The sequence below is a fragment of the Orcinus orca genome, chromosome 11, assembly GCF_937001465.1.
Source record: "Orcinus orca chromosome 11, mOrcOrc1.1, whole genome shotgun sequence".
Taxonomy (NCBI): domain Eukaryota; kingdom Metazoa; phylum Chordata; class Mammalia; order Artiodactyla; family Delphinidae; genus Orcinus; species Orcinus orca.
Genome location: NC_064569.1, coordinates 51868697 through 51889579, shown reverse-complemented (window position 1 = coordinate 51889579; position 20883 = coordinate 51868697). Strand labels below are relative to the sequence as shown.

At 34.2% G+C, this 20883-nt stretch overlaps 1 protein-coding gene across 9 annotated transcripts in view; it reads right to left on the bottom strand.

Moving 5' to 3' along the window:
* LEMD3 (LEM domain containing 3) overlaps nucleotides 1-20883 on the bottom strand; it is an 89416-nt gene that overhangs the window by 20777 nt on the left and 47756 nt on the right. For 5 of the 9 annotated variants that reach the window (XR_004486933.2, XR_004486932.2, XR_004486934.2 and 2 more), the window contains exons 5-12: nucleotides 11505-11584; nucleotides 11273-11418; nucleotides 10227-10328; nucleotides 10016-10118; nucleotides 9162-9340; nucleotides 2897-2978; nucleotides 215-320; nucleotides 30-108 (exon numbers count right to left, since the gene is read on the bottom strand). Coding sequence is in view for 6 of the 9 variants with exons in the window: in XM_033440557.2 (XP_033296448.1) it covers nucleotides 30-108; nucleotides 215-320; nucleotides 2897-2978; nucleotides 9162-9340; nucleotides 10016-10118; nucleotides 10227-10328; nucleotides 11273-11418; nucleotides 11505-11584 (877 nt within the window). In the remaining 3 variants the exon portion in view is untranslated. The remainder of the gene's footprint in view (nucleotides 1-29; nucleotides 109-214; nucleotides 321-2896; nucleotides 2979-9161; nucleotides 9341-10015; nucleotides 10119-10226; nucleotides 10329-11272; nucleotides 11419-11504; nucleotides 11585-20883) is intronic. The other 4 variants (XM_033440554.2, XM_033440555.2, XM_033440556.2 and 1 more) reach the window with 1 other exon arrangement.

Below are 20883 nucleotides of genomic sequence, written 5' to 3'. Positions count from 1 at the left end.
AAAATGTTTGTCATACTCAAATTTCTTACCATCAAACCAAGAGCCATGCAATGCCTTAAAAGCTTTCCCAGCATATTCTGGAGACAGACATTTAACATATACACAACCCTGTGATATTTTTTAAAAAAATAAAAAGGGAAGAAAGAAAATAAATAGTCTTAGTTTAGTAGCAACAAATCCAAAACGTAGAATTCAATAGTAAAAGTTACTTTACCTCACGTGAATTTTTGTCTACTGCAATGTGAACAATGCCATCATTATCACTGCATTTTTCTAAAATTGCTTCTTGAATTGCCAAATGCCACTGATCCCCTATTTCCCTAAAAAATTAATGAAAACAAAAATCAACAGCCATCATCAAAAAGTCTACAAATAATAAATGCTGAAGAGGGTGTGGAGGAAAAGGAACTCTGCTACACTGTTGGTGAGAATGTAAATTGGTACAGTCACTATAGAGAACAGTATGGAGGTTCCTTAAAAACTAAAAATAGAGTTACCACATAAAACTGCAATCCCATTCCTGGGCATATATCAGGAGAAAACCATAATTCAAAAAGATACATGCATCCCAATATTCATCCAATATTCACAGCAGCACTATTAATAGCCAAGACATGGAAGCAACCTATGTCCATCGACAGATGAATGGATAAAGATGTTGTATAGATACATAAATGGAATATTACTCAGCCATAAAAAAGAATGAAATAATGCCATTTGCAGCAACATGGATGGACCTAGAGATTATCATACTAAGTGAAGTAAACCAAACAGAGACAGACAAATATCATATCATATTGCTTATATGTGGAATCTAAAAAAATGATACAAATGAACTTATTTACAAACAGAAAGAGACTCACAGACAAAGAAAACAGTTATGGTTGCCAAAGGGGAAAAGGGGGGAGGGATAAATTAGGATTTGGGGATTAATTTACACACACTATATACTTATACACATTATTTTATATATATAATGTATACATAAAATAAACATAAAATAGATGTAAAATAGATAAACAACAAGGATCTACTGCATAGCACAGGGAACTACACTCAATATTTTGTAATGACCTATAGGGAAAACAATCTGAAAAGGAATATATATATACACACACATATATATGTATAACTGGATCACAGTGCTGTATACCTGAAACTAACATGGTATTGTAAATCAACTATACTTCAATAAAAAGAAATTTTTTTAAAGAATGAGCAAAAAAAAAAAAAACCACAAAAGGTCTGTTGTATAACCTAAATATATAAAACTTTTACTTTTCAGTCATACCTCAATACAGCTGGGGGAAAAAAGAAAAAAAATTAACAGCTATATTCCTACTCAGAAGAAGTCTTCTGTTTTTTATAATATATATACCCAACTAGAATGGGAATAGTTTAAAAACCATATAGTTAAAATTAACAGTATATAAATGCTTGTTACTAACAGTAGGTAGATTAAAAAATAATTAGCATTCAGAAGTCCCAGCCCTGCTCTCACTTTCCAGTCTAAGAATGCACATGCTGAGGCACTGAAGGATCTCTACTATAGCAGAATAAATGTGCTATCATTTTTACGTTTAAAATCCTACATACTTAAAGTCATTTCTCTTTTCTATCTAGACAAATGTTAATAAGCACTTTAATGAGTTACAGTAAACTTGTAAAAGTAAAGTATTATTTTTTAATGACATTTTCAAATTCCTAAACTTAAGGAAAATTCTTAGTATATAGTGTATTCTGAGCTTCTTTTTTTCCAAAATAATAGAAGCGTGAATATAGGACAAACATTTTGTACCTAAGTCACCTTGTACCTAAGTCACCTAAGTAAGGTGACATAAATCACCTTACTATTACGAAACAGCTCCCGCTACAGTAACGCACATTTGTTTTTCTTGTGAGATATAGACGGTGGGTCCAAGGAAAAGGCTGTTACACTTCAAATTGTAAATCTTCATCTCAGGTAATAAAATACTGGACTGGCAGAGACTTCCTAAACCCTAAGGTATGAGGTAAGATTCCAAATAGAGGGATCACCACACCGTTAATTGTTTCTACCTCTGCAAAATGGAGGGAATGCGTGCGTGTGTGCGTGTGTGTGTGTGTGTACTGACAGTGCTTTGTCACATTTACAATTTTGCTGTCACTCATTTGGAATCTTACCATATCAACTATTTCTTGAAATAAATGAGCTATCAGATGGGACTTACGGGTATTTTATATGTAATACAATTTCTACTGTCAGCTTTTTTTAAAAAACAGAATTTGACTTGTCCTATCATTGGACAGATAAGTAGTCACCTCTAGGAAGCAAGTTCTAAAGATTATTACAGCTTATATGTGAAGTATTACGGATTCTAAGGCAGTAACTTTTGACTGTGCTATTTTCTGGATGCATGTGTTGTTGTAATTACATAGACAGAAAAGTTTCTCAAACAGTAAATGGACAAGTCTTGTAGAGGGGAAGGTATGTACATTTTTGTAGAAAACTGTTTAAGAGTAGGATTTAGAAATTTTTAAATAGCAGATATTCTATCTATATTGCCTACTGAGGCAAAGAACGGTGGCAGACACGACTTATACATCTAATAAAGGGTACTGTTGTCTGTCATCATATCTGTCATTAATCTGACTCAAGCATTTATCTGCTGTGGGGATTCCCAGTGAATGCAGATTTATAAAAGTTTTACAAATCATTATACATCTGTGTCTTTTGGTGAAACCTTTGCTTGAAATTTAACAAAAAAGAAGAAATGAGAAAAACAGAACATCTCGGTAGTTAGAGATTCAGAAGTAGAAGATTCTTCTATTACAGACAGCATTATAAGAATATCATGCATTTTTCAGCCAAATATTCCAAATAAAAATTACATGTACCTTTCGTCATAATACTTACATAACTGGATCAAACATATTTCGAATCTTTAGACATGGCGTCAAACTATTTGGTGGTGAATTTCTTCTATCTAAATGAAATGCTATAAAAAACAAATGAGTTTTACTATTTTCCATTGTTCCATTTTGTTGAAAAGTATTCAGCCATTCAGTTTATTCAAAAAATATTCACTGCGTACTTTTATTACGAGCCAGACCCCTGGATCAAGGTGAATAAGACAGACACAGTCATTGTTCTCAAAGACTTTAGTTTAGTGGGGGAGACACACAGTCATTGTTCTCAAAGACTTTAGTTTAGTGGGGGAGACAGATGAAAAACAGTGTCACCCAAGAAATCATAATTGTGGTAAATCCTAAGAAAGAAGAGTACAGAAAGCTCTCAGTGTAACTGAAGCTAATCTGTGAATATCAGGTAACACTTCAAGGATAAAGTATAATTTATGCTGGGACCTAAAGAATAAATACAATATAAATAGGCAGAGTAAAGAGAGGTGTAAAGGACATCTCAAGCAAAGGCGACAGCTTGAACAAAGCCCAAGGCAAGAAGGAACTTGGTATATTTGAGTAACTAAAAGATAGTCACTGTGACTAGAGTGGGGACAATAGAAAGATAAACCTGAAGAAGGGGATGTTGGATTATGGAGGACCATGTAGGCCACATTAAAGCACTTAGACATTACCATAAAAGTGATGGGAAGCCACTCAAATGTTTTAAGGAGAGGAATAGTATGATAAGATCTCTTAAAATTATAAAATTTTTAAATAGAGTGTTATGTGGAGAATCAATTAGACAGAAGCAAAAGTGAATGCAAGGACACCAGTTAGGAGGTTATTATAGTTGTCTAAGAGGGAGATGATAGTAATGTGGATAAGACAGGCCAGCAATGCAGATGGAAATAACTGGACAGAATCAGGACATATTATGGAATAGATCTGACATGACTTGTTTAAAGACTGCACATGTGGGGGCTAAGGGAGAGATTAAGGATGACTCCCAGGTTTATAACAGAACCAACTGAGGAGGGGCAGGTATCATTAATTAGACAGGAACACTGGAGGAAAGGTCAGTTTGGAGAGAGAAGACATTAGGTTCATGCACATGTTGAATTTCCAGTGCTTCTTAGTAAAGAAGACAAGTATACAGCTGGGTATAAAAATCTGAAAACAAGAACAGAAGACTTAGTGCGAGATATAAATTTGAAAGTTATCAACATATATATAAAAAATGAAGTTGCAGTATAAGATCATCTGGGAAGACAGGGAGAATGATGAAAGATGGCCTGGAAAAGCCCCAACACCTAGAGGTCCAGGAAAATCTAGAAAAGAAGATTTAAGAAAGGGTAAGAGGTAGGATGAAAACCAGAAGAAAGTGGCAACCACAAAGCCAAAACAAGAAATTTCCAAGGCAGGCTCAATTGTTAATACTGTTCAGTAAAATAAGGACAGGAAAGAAAAATGTCCGCTGACTTTAGCAATATTGAAATCTGAGAGCTGTTTCCTTGAAATGATGGGGATGGAAAACAGATTGGAGTCAGCTGAAGAATAAATGGGAGGTGAAAAAGTAAAGACAGTGAGTAAATTGTTTAATGCTATTTGGCTATAAATAGGTAGACAGCTATAGGACAATGTATAGTGCACCAGTGTGTTTTAAAGATGAGACTATAGTATGTTTAAGTGCTGATGAAAAGATCCAAGAGAGGCAGGGATTTAAAACACAGTAAGGGAAGACACTTGAGAAGACCAGAGGGAATGGGATCCAGAGGGATCCTCTGAAGAGAAGGGCTCGGATCTTTGTTAAGTGAAACAGCTCCTCAATTGCAAGAGGAGGTGAGGATGAGTGTAGATTTTGGTAATTCTATGAATTTGGTGGTGGAAATTTGAGGCAGGTACAATCTGACTGTTTCTATTTGAGTCATCAGCTGAGAATTAGAAGACAGAGAAGAAGGGCAAAAGGTTTGAAAAGAGGGGAAGAAATATAAAATTGTTATTGAGTAGAGTAGGTAAGTGAAGTGACTAGTAAAAAATGGTAAGAATAAGAAAGGCAGGTAGCACTGAAGACCTAATTGAGGTTGATTAGTTATAAAGGTACCAGTCTAACAAGTTGCAGGATTTTCTCCTGCTATGCTCATCCATTTGCATATAGACAGGCACAGATAAACAGTTTCATCCTTGGTTGGAATATACCAGGGTAAGATGAAGGACAAGTGATGACATATGGGTACTAGCAAGAGAGTGATTGAAAAGATGGATCATGAAAACTAAGATGTACAGGAAAAGAAGTAAAGATAGGAGAAATGCTGAAGAACTAGAGAAAGTAGGTGCATTGAAGGATCAGATTCTGGAGTTCCCAAATACATAAAGCAGGAAAGTTGAAAGGATGAGTTTATGATAAAGACCAGAGCGTATCAATTAAAGATTTCAGAACTGTCAGTGATAAGAAACATCTGGAGTATAAATGTCTGAACAGTGCCTGATATGGGGTGGAGGAAGGGTCACTAGACATGAAAATCTTTGCCAAATCTCAGATCAAGAAGGTTTGTGAACATCTAGTACTTTCCGAACTTCTCTACCAGTGTACAGATTCTGTTCTTAGATGACCTTTTAGCTGCAAACAATCTGACTTCCTTGAAATTCCAATAACGGCCTGGGCCAGCAGGGGATGCACCAGAGAAAACAGAAGTATTCATACCACCTTATCCTAGCCTAGACCCAAGTTTCCACAAAATAACAGACCTGGGAGAAACTATCCCTGGCCAACTCTAGTCAGAAAGTAGTCCAAAAGATCAAATTGATTTTTAAGATATAAGCTTTATCTCCCTAACTAAACCCTAATTACCATGGCCATGTAAAGATACAGTAGTTATTGAATGATACATTTCAAGTACCTCAGGGACTACCTTTGGGTCCTTCAAATGAATGTTGTTTATACCAAACACTACATTTGTCAGAAGCATAAATAATTCTCTGGCTCCCCAGCAAACTGGTACTTTAAAATAACTTTAGGGGCTTCCCTGGTGGCGCACTGGTTAAGAATCCACCTGCCAGTGCAGGGTACACGGGTTAGAGCCCTGATCCGGGAAGATCCCACATGCCGCGGAGCAACTAAGCCCGTGCGCCACAACTACTGAGCCTGCGCTCTAGAGCCTGCGAGCCACAACTACTGAGCCCGTGTGCCACAACTACTAAAGCCTGCACACCTAAAGCCTGTGCTCCGCAGCAAGAGAAGCCACCACAATGAGAAGCCTGCGCACCGCAACAAGGAGTAGCCCCCCGCTCGCCACAACTAGAGAAAGCCTGTGCACAGCAACGAAGACCCAACACAGCCAAAAATAAAATTAAATTTAAAAATTTTTAAATAAAAATAAATTAATTAAATAAAATACCTTTAGAGATACTAATGTTATCACTGAATTTATATTTAACTACTTTTTAGAAATTGAACTAAAAATTCAATAAGGCTGATTATTTAACAGTTACTTGGGAAAAGTATCATTAAATGACAACAGCTTGTAGTGGTAGTGAACTCAAAAGACTACCGTAATTACCAACCCTCCAGATATGTACCATTTATTTATTTGGCCATGCTGCATGGCTATGGGATCTCAGTTCCCTGACCAGGGATTGAAATCCAGTGAAAGCTCAGAATCCTAACCACTAGGCTACCAGGAACTCCCCAGACATGTACCTTTTAAACCACTGCATTTATAAGGGGAGAAACATTAAGCTTGTTAGTAAGTTAAACTATCTGTTCACATAAAAAACCATCAGAACCCTCTAGTATACGCCCATTTTTATACAGTACAACATTTGTGCTCAGATATATTTAAATGAAAGCAAACTTATTTTATGTATTAATCATTTTAAAAAGCTAGGTCAGAGTCATTTAGTTACATTTAAATAGACTATATATTTAATAGCATAAAAATGTAAGTAATATTAACACTAAATTCTCTCTGTATTAGAGCTATACGTTCTTAAATGAGGCAAAAAGATGTATAACTATCATTAAGAAAATTCCAACAACTTCTCATTATCAGCTTTTTGTAACAATTCTTCTTATGATGAAATTCTTAAAAGAGCTCAAGTCTTTCTTGCTATAAATCTAAAGACTTCCATTTTATCACTACAACCATCCAAAAATTGAATTGGTATACTTCAAGTAAATAGTTACCAAGTGTTCTATGTCAGAATTTTCTGCCTTCAGGCTAAAATTATCTCAGCCATTACACCTTTTTTTCTATTTGCTAAGTAGCAGGTGTCTTACTTTACTCTCAATTCCTTTCTAGGTCCAGGAACAGGGCCCTAATCACTGTAACTGTTTATCAAAGACTGTCAAGAAAAGAGAGATTAAATTTACAATTCTTTACATGGCCCATTTAGAAATATGCAAATTAAGGTAGCTCAGTACTTGGCATATAGTTTCCAAACATTTAATACACTGAAACTTGGATAAAACACTTAATACGTAAAAAGTAGCTGGAAGGCTTCCCTGATGGCGCAGTGGTTGAGAATCCGCCTGCCAATGCAGGGGACATGGATTCGAGCCCTGATCCGGGAAGATCCCACATGCCACGGAGCAACTAAGTCCATGCACCACAGCTACTGGGCCTGCTATCTAGAGCCCGTGAGCCACAACTATTGAGCCCGCGTGCTACAACTACTGAAACCCGCACATCTAGAGCCTATGCTCCGCAACAAGAGAAGCCACTGCAATGAGAAGCCCGTGCACCACAACGAAGAGTAGCCCCCGCTTGACACAACTAGAGAAAGCCCGCACGCAGCAAAGACCCAACACAGCCAAAAATGAATGAATGAATTAATTAAAAAAATAAAACTATAAAACTTCTAAAAATATATTAAAAAAAAGTAGCTGGAGATTTTAAAAATATTGTATTAATTCAGGTTGAGTTTTAACTACTACTATAACTGACCTTAAGTTGTATTTTATCATTTTTGCACAGTCTTTTCCTAGCTAAAGATAATGATAAAGTAAAAATAATAGTCTGAGGTTTTAAATCCTAGAGATTATAAAGTGTCCAATTTAACACACTTAAATAAATCATACCACTACTAATTTTTAAGAACAACATGGATTATCTAGTTGAAAATTGCCTTTGGATTCATCTTGAAAATCTCACTTATTTTAAATATCTTATTTTAAAATAAGACAACTATAATGATTAAAAAAAATTCATATGAACAAAAACAATGGCCTAGAACTTCAGATGCATACATGAGCACCAACTGTTAGCTCTATGATGAAATTAGGCTGAGACTCCACATGCATCATTATAAGGCACTAAGGTAATCAGATCTGACTGACAGCCTATGGTTTCAGAGGACCATTCTGCATGTACCCTAAAGCAAATAGTTTATGGTTTAGTGTCATTTTGGAAACATAAAAACTTTATTTTTATGCCACGATTATATAAACTATTATTCAAGCTCTTTGAAAGTGAAAATCAATTACAGAAAATCAGGAAGAGATTGGATTTTATTTTATTTCAATTTCAAAACAATTAACCTACCTTTCCCATATAGTCTATGTTTAGCAAGCATTGATAAATATGCTTTTTATCCAATAAGATTAAAAGAAACTCAACTCATTACTAGTTCTGAAATACAAATTAAACTAGCCATGAGATTTCTTTTTGCAAATAACCATTAAGATACAAAAAATTCAAATGAGGTAACAGTTATCACTTTGGATACGTAAGGCAACCAAACACCAAACCCTCTTATAAACTTACAAATACCTGTTTTTGCAACTATGCAAGCATTAAGAAAAATATGGAATGATACCCACAAAAGCTACTTGGCATGGGATATGCAGGTGGAAGACTCTTAATGAAAAAGAGAAAGGCAAGCAAAAATTGAAAAAAGAGCAGTTAAAAGTTATAATTCCACTTACACATGTTTTAAATACAAAACAAATTATGTGTCTTATTTGCATAAAAAATCAGGGAAAAAGAATGCAGTTAGATCTTTAATATACTAAGTTGCTTTGGTAAGTGAAAGAGGGAAAAAAATCAAAGTAATGTCTCTAGAATTCTGTCACAGTGAAGACAAACCATGTTGTTTATATTAGCAAGGAGAAAAGTGGGAGGACATGTAAGAAGCTAACACTGATTCCTTCTATGGGATGGAACTGGAAGGGAACTCTGCCTTCATACATCTTTCAGTTATACTATTTTACTTTAAACACGTAAGACTTTTGCATTTGAAAAAATTACATTTATATTTTTTTGTTGTTTAAAAATACATACCTTGACCTTGCCACACTTTAGAAGGTATTACTAATATTTTGTCACAGGATGCAGAAGGCTGGATCCACCGCCAAACTAGAAAATCTGCACCACCTATTCTTCGTGTTTCCGTGCGAACTCTAGACTCATTAGCAGCAAGGAAGTCAACAGCTCTATCCCAGACTTTCTTCATTTTTCTCCTATCATTTGAAGGAAAATGACAACTTTACTATCATCTTGGCTTGTCATCTTTTTCAAATATTAGTCATTGAAGGTAGTGGTTACTCTTAATGCGGGCTGTTCTTATCACTGCATATGGAGGAGTTTTTTCCAAAAAGATTTAGATGACTGAACCTCACCTCAGATTGACTATATTTGGAACAATGCACTGGTATTCCCCCTGCCCTGGCCGCCTCCCGCACAAAAGCTCCACTGGTGATTCTGATGTGTTGCTAGGGTAAGAATATTGCTTTAGAATGTGACATCATCTTTTATTTTCAAGAAGTTATTGCTTAATTCTTTTATTTAAAAAGCTTCATTAACAACAAAAGGAAGTATTTTAAAACATTATTAATAAAACATCTCTGGCTGTTCTCTGTCTCTGTTTCCTTATCAAGACAGAATTAAAGGAAATAAGGTAGAGACTGACAACAAAGAATCAAAAGTGTATATTTTGAAATCCAGTTGTCTATTATGCCACTCAAAATCAGGAAGATAATAGATGAAAATTTAGAAAAGAGTTTAAAGTACAAAAATAAAGCCTGTACAATAAAACAGGTCTAGTTGAGAAGGGTCACAACTCTCAGTGTAATTTTCATGACTGCAGAAGATACCAACATTCTGATTTACTTCAACTCATAATGTGTTGAACACACCTGTCGTGAGGCTGTATTAAGGAATTTCGCACATGGGGAATAGGCATGTAAGGCTGTAAATCTTTATTTTCCTGGCAAGCTTCATTATGACTTCGTAAAACATCTGAAAGTAAATCAAACAAATTTACAAATGAAGCAATCACTGGACATCATGTAGTTTATCACATAATGACTATTCTAGAAGTAGTTTAGATTTTTACAAATACTATACCTATAATCTTTACCACCATATCATACATCTGCCTTGTTTCTTCTTCCTCTTTTGTCCAGCGATATTTCATGTAACGCAGAACAACGCAAACCATCACTACACCTGCAATATTTATATATTGTTTTTAAAACTGTGGTCAATGGCATTCAATAATATTCACTGCAACTTGAAGTTATTTTGTCAGTTGTTAAATGTGGTATTAACAAAATAAAGCAAAAAAAAGCCATTTTGACAGTTTCTACAGTGACTATTTTAACTGCCATAATGGGATAATGGAATAAGCCTTCAAGACAGTGGTCTGAATTAGCTACATGATCAAATTACATAGAAAAATTTAATATTAAACATTTCCCAGAGTGTCACTTAATATCTCCAGAAAAACCATTTCTTCATTACGTTGACAACTGAACATTTAAATTCTATTATTTTTTTGAAAACAAAGTAACATAACTATGTTTCACAAACTTTTTTCTTTCAGCATTAAGCTACGAGAAAAGTGAGTCTTATGAGACTGTAAACAAACTACCTCTAACTTTAAGTAACCTGAATTATTTTTACAGGAATTGGGCAGAAAAAAGAAAAAAATATGAGTATCTCCTAAATTCCTGTTATGAATCAAAACAGTCACATAAAATCTAGGAATCTGAATGAAAATTTTAATTCATTTAATGGTATTTTTTAAATTAAAAATAATTTTAATTAAGTTAATTTCTAATATAGTATTTTAAAAATAAGTTTAATTTTTGTATCTTCCTGTTCTACTTCCTAAAGTAGATTTCTATCTATGCACTAAATTTGCTTTTTCTGTGACATTCACATGACAAAGTTTGATTCCCACCTCTCCTCACAGCACTGTTTTCTAAGCCCTTAGATTGATACGGACATTATAGAAACCCTCAATATTCTTATACCTTACTGAAGACTTCTGGATGCGATTTATAATGACAACTATCACAGAAGTATATTCTCAATCCTGGCATTTGGTGAAATACAGACACAAAAATTCTAGATTACACTGTATCTGCTTTCTCATCCTCACAACTTACCTAAGCATAACAACAATAACCTGTGGGTGACAGTAATAAAAGCACGTCGAAAACGACACCAGAAGGACATCTGTGGTCTTGTGGATTGCAAAAACTGTACATCAACTATATCTGTCAATTCTTCCTCAGGGCCATAACCAACACACCTATTTAAAAATAATTAAGGGAGAGTTTAGAGTCAAAATCACTTCTTAGACTACAAAATGGACAAAGTGGAAACCAAATCCTTTACCTTATTCCAACATCTTTTCCATTTTCCAAAATCCACTGCAATGAGATGTTAAATGTATCTTCATATTCAGGACCTAAATCCTAATAAGAAAAATAGAGAAAATAACTAACTATTCTTTATAATTCATATCCACTTGTTATGTGTAAGTTGTCCTATAAATAACATACTTTATATAACACTTTAAACTATATAACATAATAAAAATATATTATTCATTACAGAAAAATGAAAGGAGAAAGAAGAAAAACGTCACCATTTCCCCACCACCCTAAGATAACCACTGAACATTTTGCTATGTTTTCTTTTCATTTTTTTATTTACAGATTTAAAAAAATAGTAATTTTCTTTTCAAGTATCATTGTGATTAAGAGTAAATTAGTCCCCCCCCCTTTTTAATGGAACACTATCTGCAGATGAACAAATGACAATTATTCAGACTTGGATGTTTAACAGCTGTTTTCTCAACAAGTGAATGAAGTTAAGCCCATCAACTCCAGAAAAACAACTGATTGTGTTATCAATGACAAAATTCAAGTTTTCAAGTGAAAAGTAGAATTTCAAAAAATGCTCATCCATTACTATGAGCCTAACAACTTCACAATACTTGAAAACCTTTGCAATAAGACTATGCTGTGATATTAACAAATGTGACTTTTGAGCATGGCATAATAAAATGTGTCAACATTTGGAAGATCTGCATAACCAGTGAACCAATATTTTCCAAATGAACAATCAGCTATAAAATCTTGCATGGGTAAAAGATCTATTCTAAGTGCAAAACAGACCAAAGGGCTTTAGTATGAAAAGTATGAGTACGAAAAGTTCGCTGACATAGCTTTAAATTCTACATTGCCGCTAATCTTTAAGAAACTACTACTTGTAGAGTTTTGGTATTGAAGAATATCTACAATTATCGGAATAGAGAATTAAAATACTTTTCCCCGTTTTGACTACGTATCTGTGTGAGGCTAGATTTTCTTGAGGTACTTCAACCAAAACAGCATCACGATGGATTAAATGAAGAAGCAGATATGAGAAGTTGGTTATTTTTAATTAAGATAGACATTAAAGAGATTTGCAAAAATATAAAACAATGCCACTTCTCACTAAATGTTTTTATTTTGGAAAATATAGTTATTTTCATAAAAATACAGTATTTATGTTAACGTAATAAATTCATTATTCTTATTTTAAATGAATAAGTAAATTTTTTTTTTTTTTTTTTTTTTTTTTGCGGTACGCGGGTCTCTCACTGTTGTGGCCTATCCCATTGCGGAGCATAGGCTCCAGACGCGCAGGCTCAGCGGCCACGGCTCACGGGCCTAGCTGCTCCGCTGCATGTGGGATCTTCCCGGACCGGGGCACGAACCCGCGTCCCCTGCATCGGCAGGCGGGCTCTCAACCACTGCGCCACCAGAGAAGCCCCGAATAAGTAAATTTTTAAATGTTGTCTTAACTTTAACATGGCAAATGTATATCTAAATATAAATAAATACATATCTAGCCCACAAACAGATGTCATTTAGAATCATCAGTAATTTTAGGAGTGCAAAAAGTTTAAGAATTGCTGAGCATAAATGGATTATGAATTTTTTAAATCAAAATATTAAAAACAAAAGTAGTATTATATTACACATAGTTTTTCTACTTGCTTTATTCACAGAATGAGGTGGCATGAATGTCAATGTCAGTACACATGGAACAACCTCAATTTTTTCCAGCAATATTCCATTGTGTGGTTATTTTACACTAAGCACCCCCTTATTAATGAACATGAAGTGTTTCCAATTTCAGTATACCAAATAATACTGTAAATAAACATCCTTGAAAATTGCTTCATTCAAAATATTTATTGAGGGCTCACTATGTGCCAGGTACTATTCTAGGACCTAGAGATGTAGCACTAGACAAAAAGCTGAAATTCCCTGTGCTCATGGAGCTTGCATTCTATTCAAAAATTATGTCTTTATGTACTTTTGGAAGTACAAAAAATGAATTTCTAAAAGTAGAAATAAGAAATCACTTTTTAAAATCCCTTAAAAATGTTTATAAGGAATAGCTATTGAATTTTAACAACATATTCTTCAACAGCTTTGGAAATTACAAGGTTCTCATTTGATCAGTTTCCTTCCTAATATGAAACTGGCAGTTATTTTAATATATCAAATTTGAAAGTATAGTAAAGAATTTTATGAAGCAGAACTAATACTGCTAGGCATCATTACTTATGTGTAACTACTACCAGGATTTTCAGATGCTGAAGATAACTACAGGCTATCTGTTATTTTTTTAAGTGTGATAATTTTGGCAATATTTATAAATATCAAAAAATTGTAGCCAATGTAAGTATTTAATTATTGAGAAATGGTTTATATGTGAGATCACTTCAGTGGGATATTATGAATTTAGAAATGATCATGATGACAGCTAAATAGCTATATGCTTTAAAAAGTAAAATACAACATTCAACTTATTTATAACTATAAAAGATATATACTCATTTGAGTAAGAACTAGAAAATAACGAAGAAAAAGTGAATTTTGTTTAATATTGCCCTAAGATGTTATGCGATTATACAAAACAATTTCAGGCAATTACTGTTTTGTTATAAAATTAGAAATCACTTTGTATATAACTAAAAATCAAACAGAATGCACATTCACATACTCTAAAATTAGAGCAGATTCAAGCTTTGATAAAGGAACACCAACAGAACATACTTCTGGTTACACTGCATGGATCAGGATTAGATAAAGCACAAGTTATACAGGATTTTGAAAATCCATAAAGCGATATTAATATGGGTTATTAATATGGGAGCTGAAGACCTTGCGTTGATTCCTCTTTGTAATGTATTGGTTTTTAAAAATGATTTTGTACTCATTTAGTTTCTTTCAAAGACTTCATCCTTCAAAGACAAAGACATGATAGCACCCTTGAAAGATGTGGATATTTTTTAAAAAATCAATGAAATACATACATTGTATTTAATCTGTATTTACATATATGCTCTTCAGTTTGTATTAATACAGTATGCAGAATATTATGACATGTTTGCATTATTACACAGAACTTAGAAGGCTAGACTATAAACATATGTCAAAGAATGTAAAAACAAAGAAATTTCCAAGTTTACTAGTTATATAATTTAAATGTAAAAATTTTAGGAAGCTAAAAACTTTATAAACAAAATTACTACCTTCATTAATTATCCTTAAAAATGTACATAATGGTTCAAATTAACAAGGACACCTACTCTAATAAGTTATGTGGAGAACAAAGAGCTTAACACTTCTGGTTATAAAATACTAAGGACAGAAAAAGGCATCCATTGTTATTTTTCCCATTTTCTGTTTTCCTTTCCTATGTTAATACCCCTGGATATCCAATGACTACCTGGAATACAATAGAACCATGGAATGTTCCTTTATGAATACAGATTTTCAAAAAACAAATGATAATTTATTTAAAACTTCATTAAAGATTAAAGATTACAATAGAACCATGGAATGTTCCTTTATGAATACAGATTTTCAAAAAACAAATGATAATTTAAACTTCATTAAAGATTAAAAGGGTGTTGAGTTCTTAAATAAGTTATTACTTCCACAAGTATTCTACATAGTACTTAGAGTTCTACAGTATCATAAAATGGAATTTTTATAGACGTAGAAGTTGAATTTTTTTCTGGCTTATGCTAATTAATAGCTCATGCTAACACTGTAGCATACACAGCATCTACCTGATTATAAGAGTCCGAAGTGTTTCACTGTTCACTTTTTGGAGCTACCTGGAAAGCTGTAAGGCAGGGGTAGGCCAACTTTTTTGTAAAGGGCCAGAGAGTAAATATTTTAAGTTTTGCAGCAGTATACACTTCTGGTCTCTGTCACTTTTTTTTTTAAGCAACCTTTAAAAATGTTGTAAAAACACAGCTAGCAGGCCATACCAAAAAATGGCTCACAGGCTGCAGTTTGCCAGCCCTCAAGGTAAGGCATTCCTGTATCATAAAACGCCCATTTTCTAATAACTGATGACAAAACTCAGGAGGAAACTAAGTTTTTAATTTTAAAATCAGGCCTACTATTAACATAATTGCTTATTACTAGTTACTTATAGGCAATAGTTCTGCTAACACACTGCTGATTGCTTCATAGAAATCTTTCTAAATTCAAAGCATGTTTTCCCAAATCTTTAACAAATCTATTTTAATATGCTATATGTGTACACATACACACACACCCATGATTCCCAATTACAAATTTACTTATTTTCAAAATAACTAGCCAAAAATGTGTATTTAAAAACCTGTATCAGATGCTTCGAACTTGGATTACAAAGTACAAAAATAATACTGTTTCATGTAAAAGATTCCGTTCATTAAATAAAGTAACAAAACATTTGTAAGGAGGGAAAATGATACTGGTATAGGGAGAAGTCAAGCAAAGATTAAAAATCTATTGGATATAGTTCACAAATGGATAATTTACATGGTAATAATAGCTACGTGGCTTTCTAGTTAGTGAATATTCTGCTTAATTGTGAGATGATATATGCCATACATTAGATGTTACCTTTAAGTAAAATATGACACACAGAAATCAATAGTGAGTATGATTTAATTCTTGATGATTCAGTGGAAACTTGATCTTTCACCTCCAAGAATAACGGAAAGAACATGGTCCTTAGAATCAAAGAGGCCTGGAATCAGATCATGACTCCACTACTGAATAGCTATGTGTATAACCTTAAGCGGAAATAAGAGAAAATAAGTCATTTATGCAGATGAATATACTTTGATCAATTCTTCAGATTCTAAACCCTATTCAGGGTCAGTCCCTTGACCACTTAATAGATGAGGGTAGGGGCTATAAACCCAGGCCTTCCATCTAAGAGGTAGAACAATACAGTGAAAACAGCAAATACTTTGATTCTATTCACAGTTCCATCACTTACTAGCTGGAAGACCTAGTTATTAAACCTCTCTGAGCTTTAGTTTCTTAATAAAGTGGGTCTGATACCACCTACCTTTCCGGATCATTGTGAAATCAAAGGTAACATACAGAAAGTACTAAGATAAATTATACTTGAAATATTATAATTATTATGAAATGTATCCCTCACTCCATTTCTTAGAATACTTATTTTTCCACAAAGACACAATTTTATTAACAGTGATTAGCATTCCAAGCTAGTTCATAAAAAATCTATCCAGCCCATAATTTGGCACATTTGCAGCTATCTTCTTTCCTATTATATTCTTCACAAACCTTAAACATATTGGGTTAAAAATTAAACAGGTTTTGAAAGTGACCTAGGAAATGAACCACCATCCATTACATCATTCTATTGTTAAGTTATCATACAAAGCTCCCACCATTTAACTTAAAAGCAATCTATGTCTTTTCATGAAAATATAGTGCCATGTATTTCCTAAATGTTCCACCAGAGGGACCTCTTAACTTTACAAATCAAAACAAACAAGCTTTCAATCTCAAAAATGATGAATAAAAAGTTCAAGAAAAACACTGGAGAAGTAAGAAAAAGTGTTTAAGTTATTTAAATTAATTGTCACATTTATTTAAATTTCCTTTGAAGGAGAAAGTGGGAGCAATAAAATAAAAATAGAATGTAAAGAATCAAATTGAAGAAAAATTTTAAACATTTTTACTGAGGCTTATTCACTCATTTTACTCCATCAAACATTTACTAATACTGTGCTTAAAATGCACTAGAAGTTGGGGAAAAAATTAGCTTATACCGTAGGAGTGCTACATATTCCCTGGCTCATTTACTCCTGAATGCAAAAGCTTAATTGTGTTGCAGGTGAAACCATAGTACAAATACATAAAAGGTACAATAGATCCCTCTCCACAAGCAGAAAGCCTACAATATATATATGGTCATCATTATTTGATACCAGCTTCGTAGTGGGGTTCTTCCATACTTATTCTAGAACTTGGGTAAAATAAAATATCAATTTTGGATAGACTGTGCTAAAATTATCATTAAAAATTAGAAAGTAATTTGGCAACATATATCAAAAGCATTAACAAAAGTTCTTTGAACAAGTAATTTCATTTCCAGGACTATTTCCTAAGGAAATGATCACAAAATCAAGTACTATAATGCAAAAATTAAGGTACTTTCATAAAACCACAAACCAGTACAATACAATCATGTAAAGAAATATTATCTAGTGATAAAAAGAAATAATTTTTAAAAACCTGAACAATGACATGGGAAAACACTAACAACTTAAAGGAAAAAATATGTAAATATTTACAATATGACATTTATAATATTTATAGTGATACTAATTTTGGGGAAAAAATATAAGACTAGAGAAACATGGACCAAAATGAGTGGCTAACCTTAGGTGGTGAATTTGAAATGCAATTTTCCTTTTATTTTCTGTATGAGTTAAATCATAAGCACGGGTTAATGTTATACTGAAAAAATAAGCATTATTAAAAACAGCACCTAAAAGCTTTTATCTAAACCTTAAAACTTTATTTTTTTGGAAAAAACCCTGTTTAATGCTTTTTTTCCTTTTAGTAGCAGTCCAAACTGCATCTTTGGTGGTAACAAGCCATACCAGATTTCACAGCATTTGAAAAGCTAAAAATGGGACTCCAAAAAGAAAAGGTTAACACACACACACACACACACACACACACACACACACACACACACACACACACACACACACACACACACACACACACCCTAAATGTATAAGAAGGATATTACCTACATAAAGTAACTTCACTTAACTAATTAAGAAATTAATCCAAAATCTCTTGTAAAAATATACATTAGAAATTCTACTGAATTAAAAAAAAAAGGGCAAAACCCAATCTGAAACATAAAATAGTCCCAGAGAAAAGATATTAAAATCTTTTAAGACCAGAATTCTTTAGCATCACTTTTTTTTTTTAAACTCAATACAGGCAGTTCCCAACTAACTCATGCATGGGTGTATCCATTAACTCCTTTGCTGCCAGTCTTCAATCAAACTAATGTCTTGTACCCTACTGCTGCCTGGCTTAGACTCCAACTTGTCCCAACCCTGGTTCTGTGTCCTTCTTTTTACCTTATCCAATCAAATGGCTGGGGACGGGAAAGAGAGGCAGTTAATCATCCTTCCACACCAACCCGACTCTTCTTCAGCTCCAGCTTAACTACTGATCAAGCCCTATCCTGTTCCCAAGCCTTATCCCATCCAACCCTTTAGTCCTTCCTTCAAATACAATTCAGTAGATTTTAAGAGTCTTGAGGTTTGTCTGAAATGTAAATTAATCCTGCTCCAGGAATTTATGACCAATGATAACAGATATCTGTGCCATTACCTCTCTGAGAGATTCAACTGGGAAAAAAAAGAAGAGAAAGCAGGAGGGAATCACTGGTTGGGATCAGTTTTTCCCACTGCCAGAAGTAAAAACATGTTCAAATCATAACGAATGGCTTGCTGGCTTTGGATTCCCACATGCTATGCCCTTTTCCTGGAATATTTGATTCTATGTACCCTTTAGCCTACTCAATCCAATCCCTTCTTTGCCCCCACCCCCATAATATATCTAGCAATTTTTCCATTCCTTAAGACAAAGTCCCATAATCGTAAGCCCTTCTTATTTAGACCTTTTTGGATCCTAATCCTTTAGGTATCCAATCTATTAACTATTACGCTATCCATGAATTTGCCTGTCATCAATGTTCTCATCTAGGTCAAAACTGAAAATGAAGAACAAGGTTGAGAGACAAATCCTGCAGCATGTTATTAGAAAACTCTCTTCAGAGTGACATGGGTTTAATTAGTTAGGAAACACACAAAAAAAGAACTAAAATTTATTGGAAGTTATTATAATCATCAGGCACTGACCTAGGTACTTTGTATTCTCACAAGTCTCCCAACAACTCTGACAGGCATTATTAAGAACAGTCCCACTTTCACAGTGAGATACAGGTACAGAAACGTAAAGGGACTTTACCAAGACACACGGTTTCTATGTGCCAGTGCTAGAATTGGAATCAACATCAAATCTCCATCATATTATACTGTCTCAACATCTTTTAAGTATCTACATATAAGTTATGAATTAAGTTAAGAACTGAGTCCATATTTCTCTTTTTTGACGAGCATATCATGGCAGATTGTCACTAAAACCTCGCTGAAAGCCTTAGAACTATACTACATTCTAAATTTAAAAAAAAAAAAAAAGAGGGGGTGGCATCAGGAAGATGACAGAATAGGAAGCTCCAGACCCTCCTTCCCCCACAGAGACACAAATTCAATAATACCCCTTTGTAAGAAATCTAGAAACCGGTTAAGAGCCTCCTACACCCCAAGCATGTGCAAAACTAGCTGCATGAAGGTAGGAAAATTCATAACACTCACTCCACCGGAGCTCCTTCCCCTGGCATACCATAATGTGATCTGGAGAAAATTCCCAACTCCTGGATTATCCTTGAGGAGGGAAAGAGAAGACTGGAACATATGCCCAATGTTCAGACTTTTCAGGGGCCGCCAGAGGGACTGGCTTCTGTCTTGCTTGAATCTTAGCACTAATAGGTAAGGGCACCAGGTTGGGGGTTGCCAAGAACAAAGGCAATGAACTAATACATACTCACTTGCCACTGCCCCTCCCTGCAGCTCAGTGCAGAAAAGTGGCAGAAAACCCCTAACTCCTGGTTTCTCCCCAAGGAGGGAAAGAGTTGGAACATGTGTCCAATGTTTCAGTTTCTCAGGGAGCTGCCCAAGGGACTGGTTTCTGTATCACTTGTTTCAGAGCACTGAGATCTGACATAGTCTAGATGCCTGGGGGTTGCTGAAAATAAAAAAGAGCTGGACAGCTTCCTGCGGTTCCAGAGAACCCGCAGTATAGCAAACAGACACCAGAGGGAGCAAGAGATTACAAGCTCCTATAAAAAGAAACCTGCAAAATCTCTCTGGTTGGGAATAACACCCACAGGTCCAGAAAAGATGCATCCACAAAAAAGGTTTGAGGGGACCCCAGAATCTCTATCTGAGCTCAGTGGTAAAGGTCTTCCCCTGCATGAAGGCAGTCTGTAAAGGCTAGCAGATGTGGCTGTGTTTTCAAATGGTAGATCCCAACACAAGGTAACAAGGCACACAAAGGAAACAAGGAAAACATGGCCCAACTAAGAGAACAAAATAAATCTCCAGGAACTGACCCTAAAGAAACTGAGCTATATGAATTACCTGATAAAAATCTAAAAATAACTGTCATAAAGATGTTCAACAAGCTCAGGAAAACAATGCATAAATAAAATGAGAATATCAATAAAGAGAAAACACTAAAAAGAACCAAACAGGAATTTTGAAGCTGAAGAATACAATACCTGAATTGAAAAATTCAAA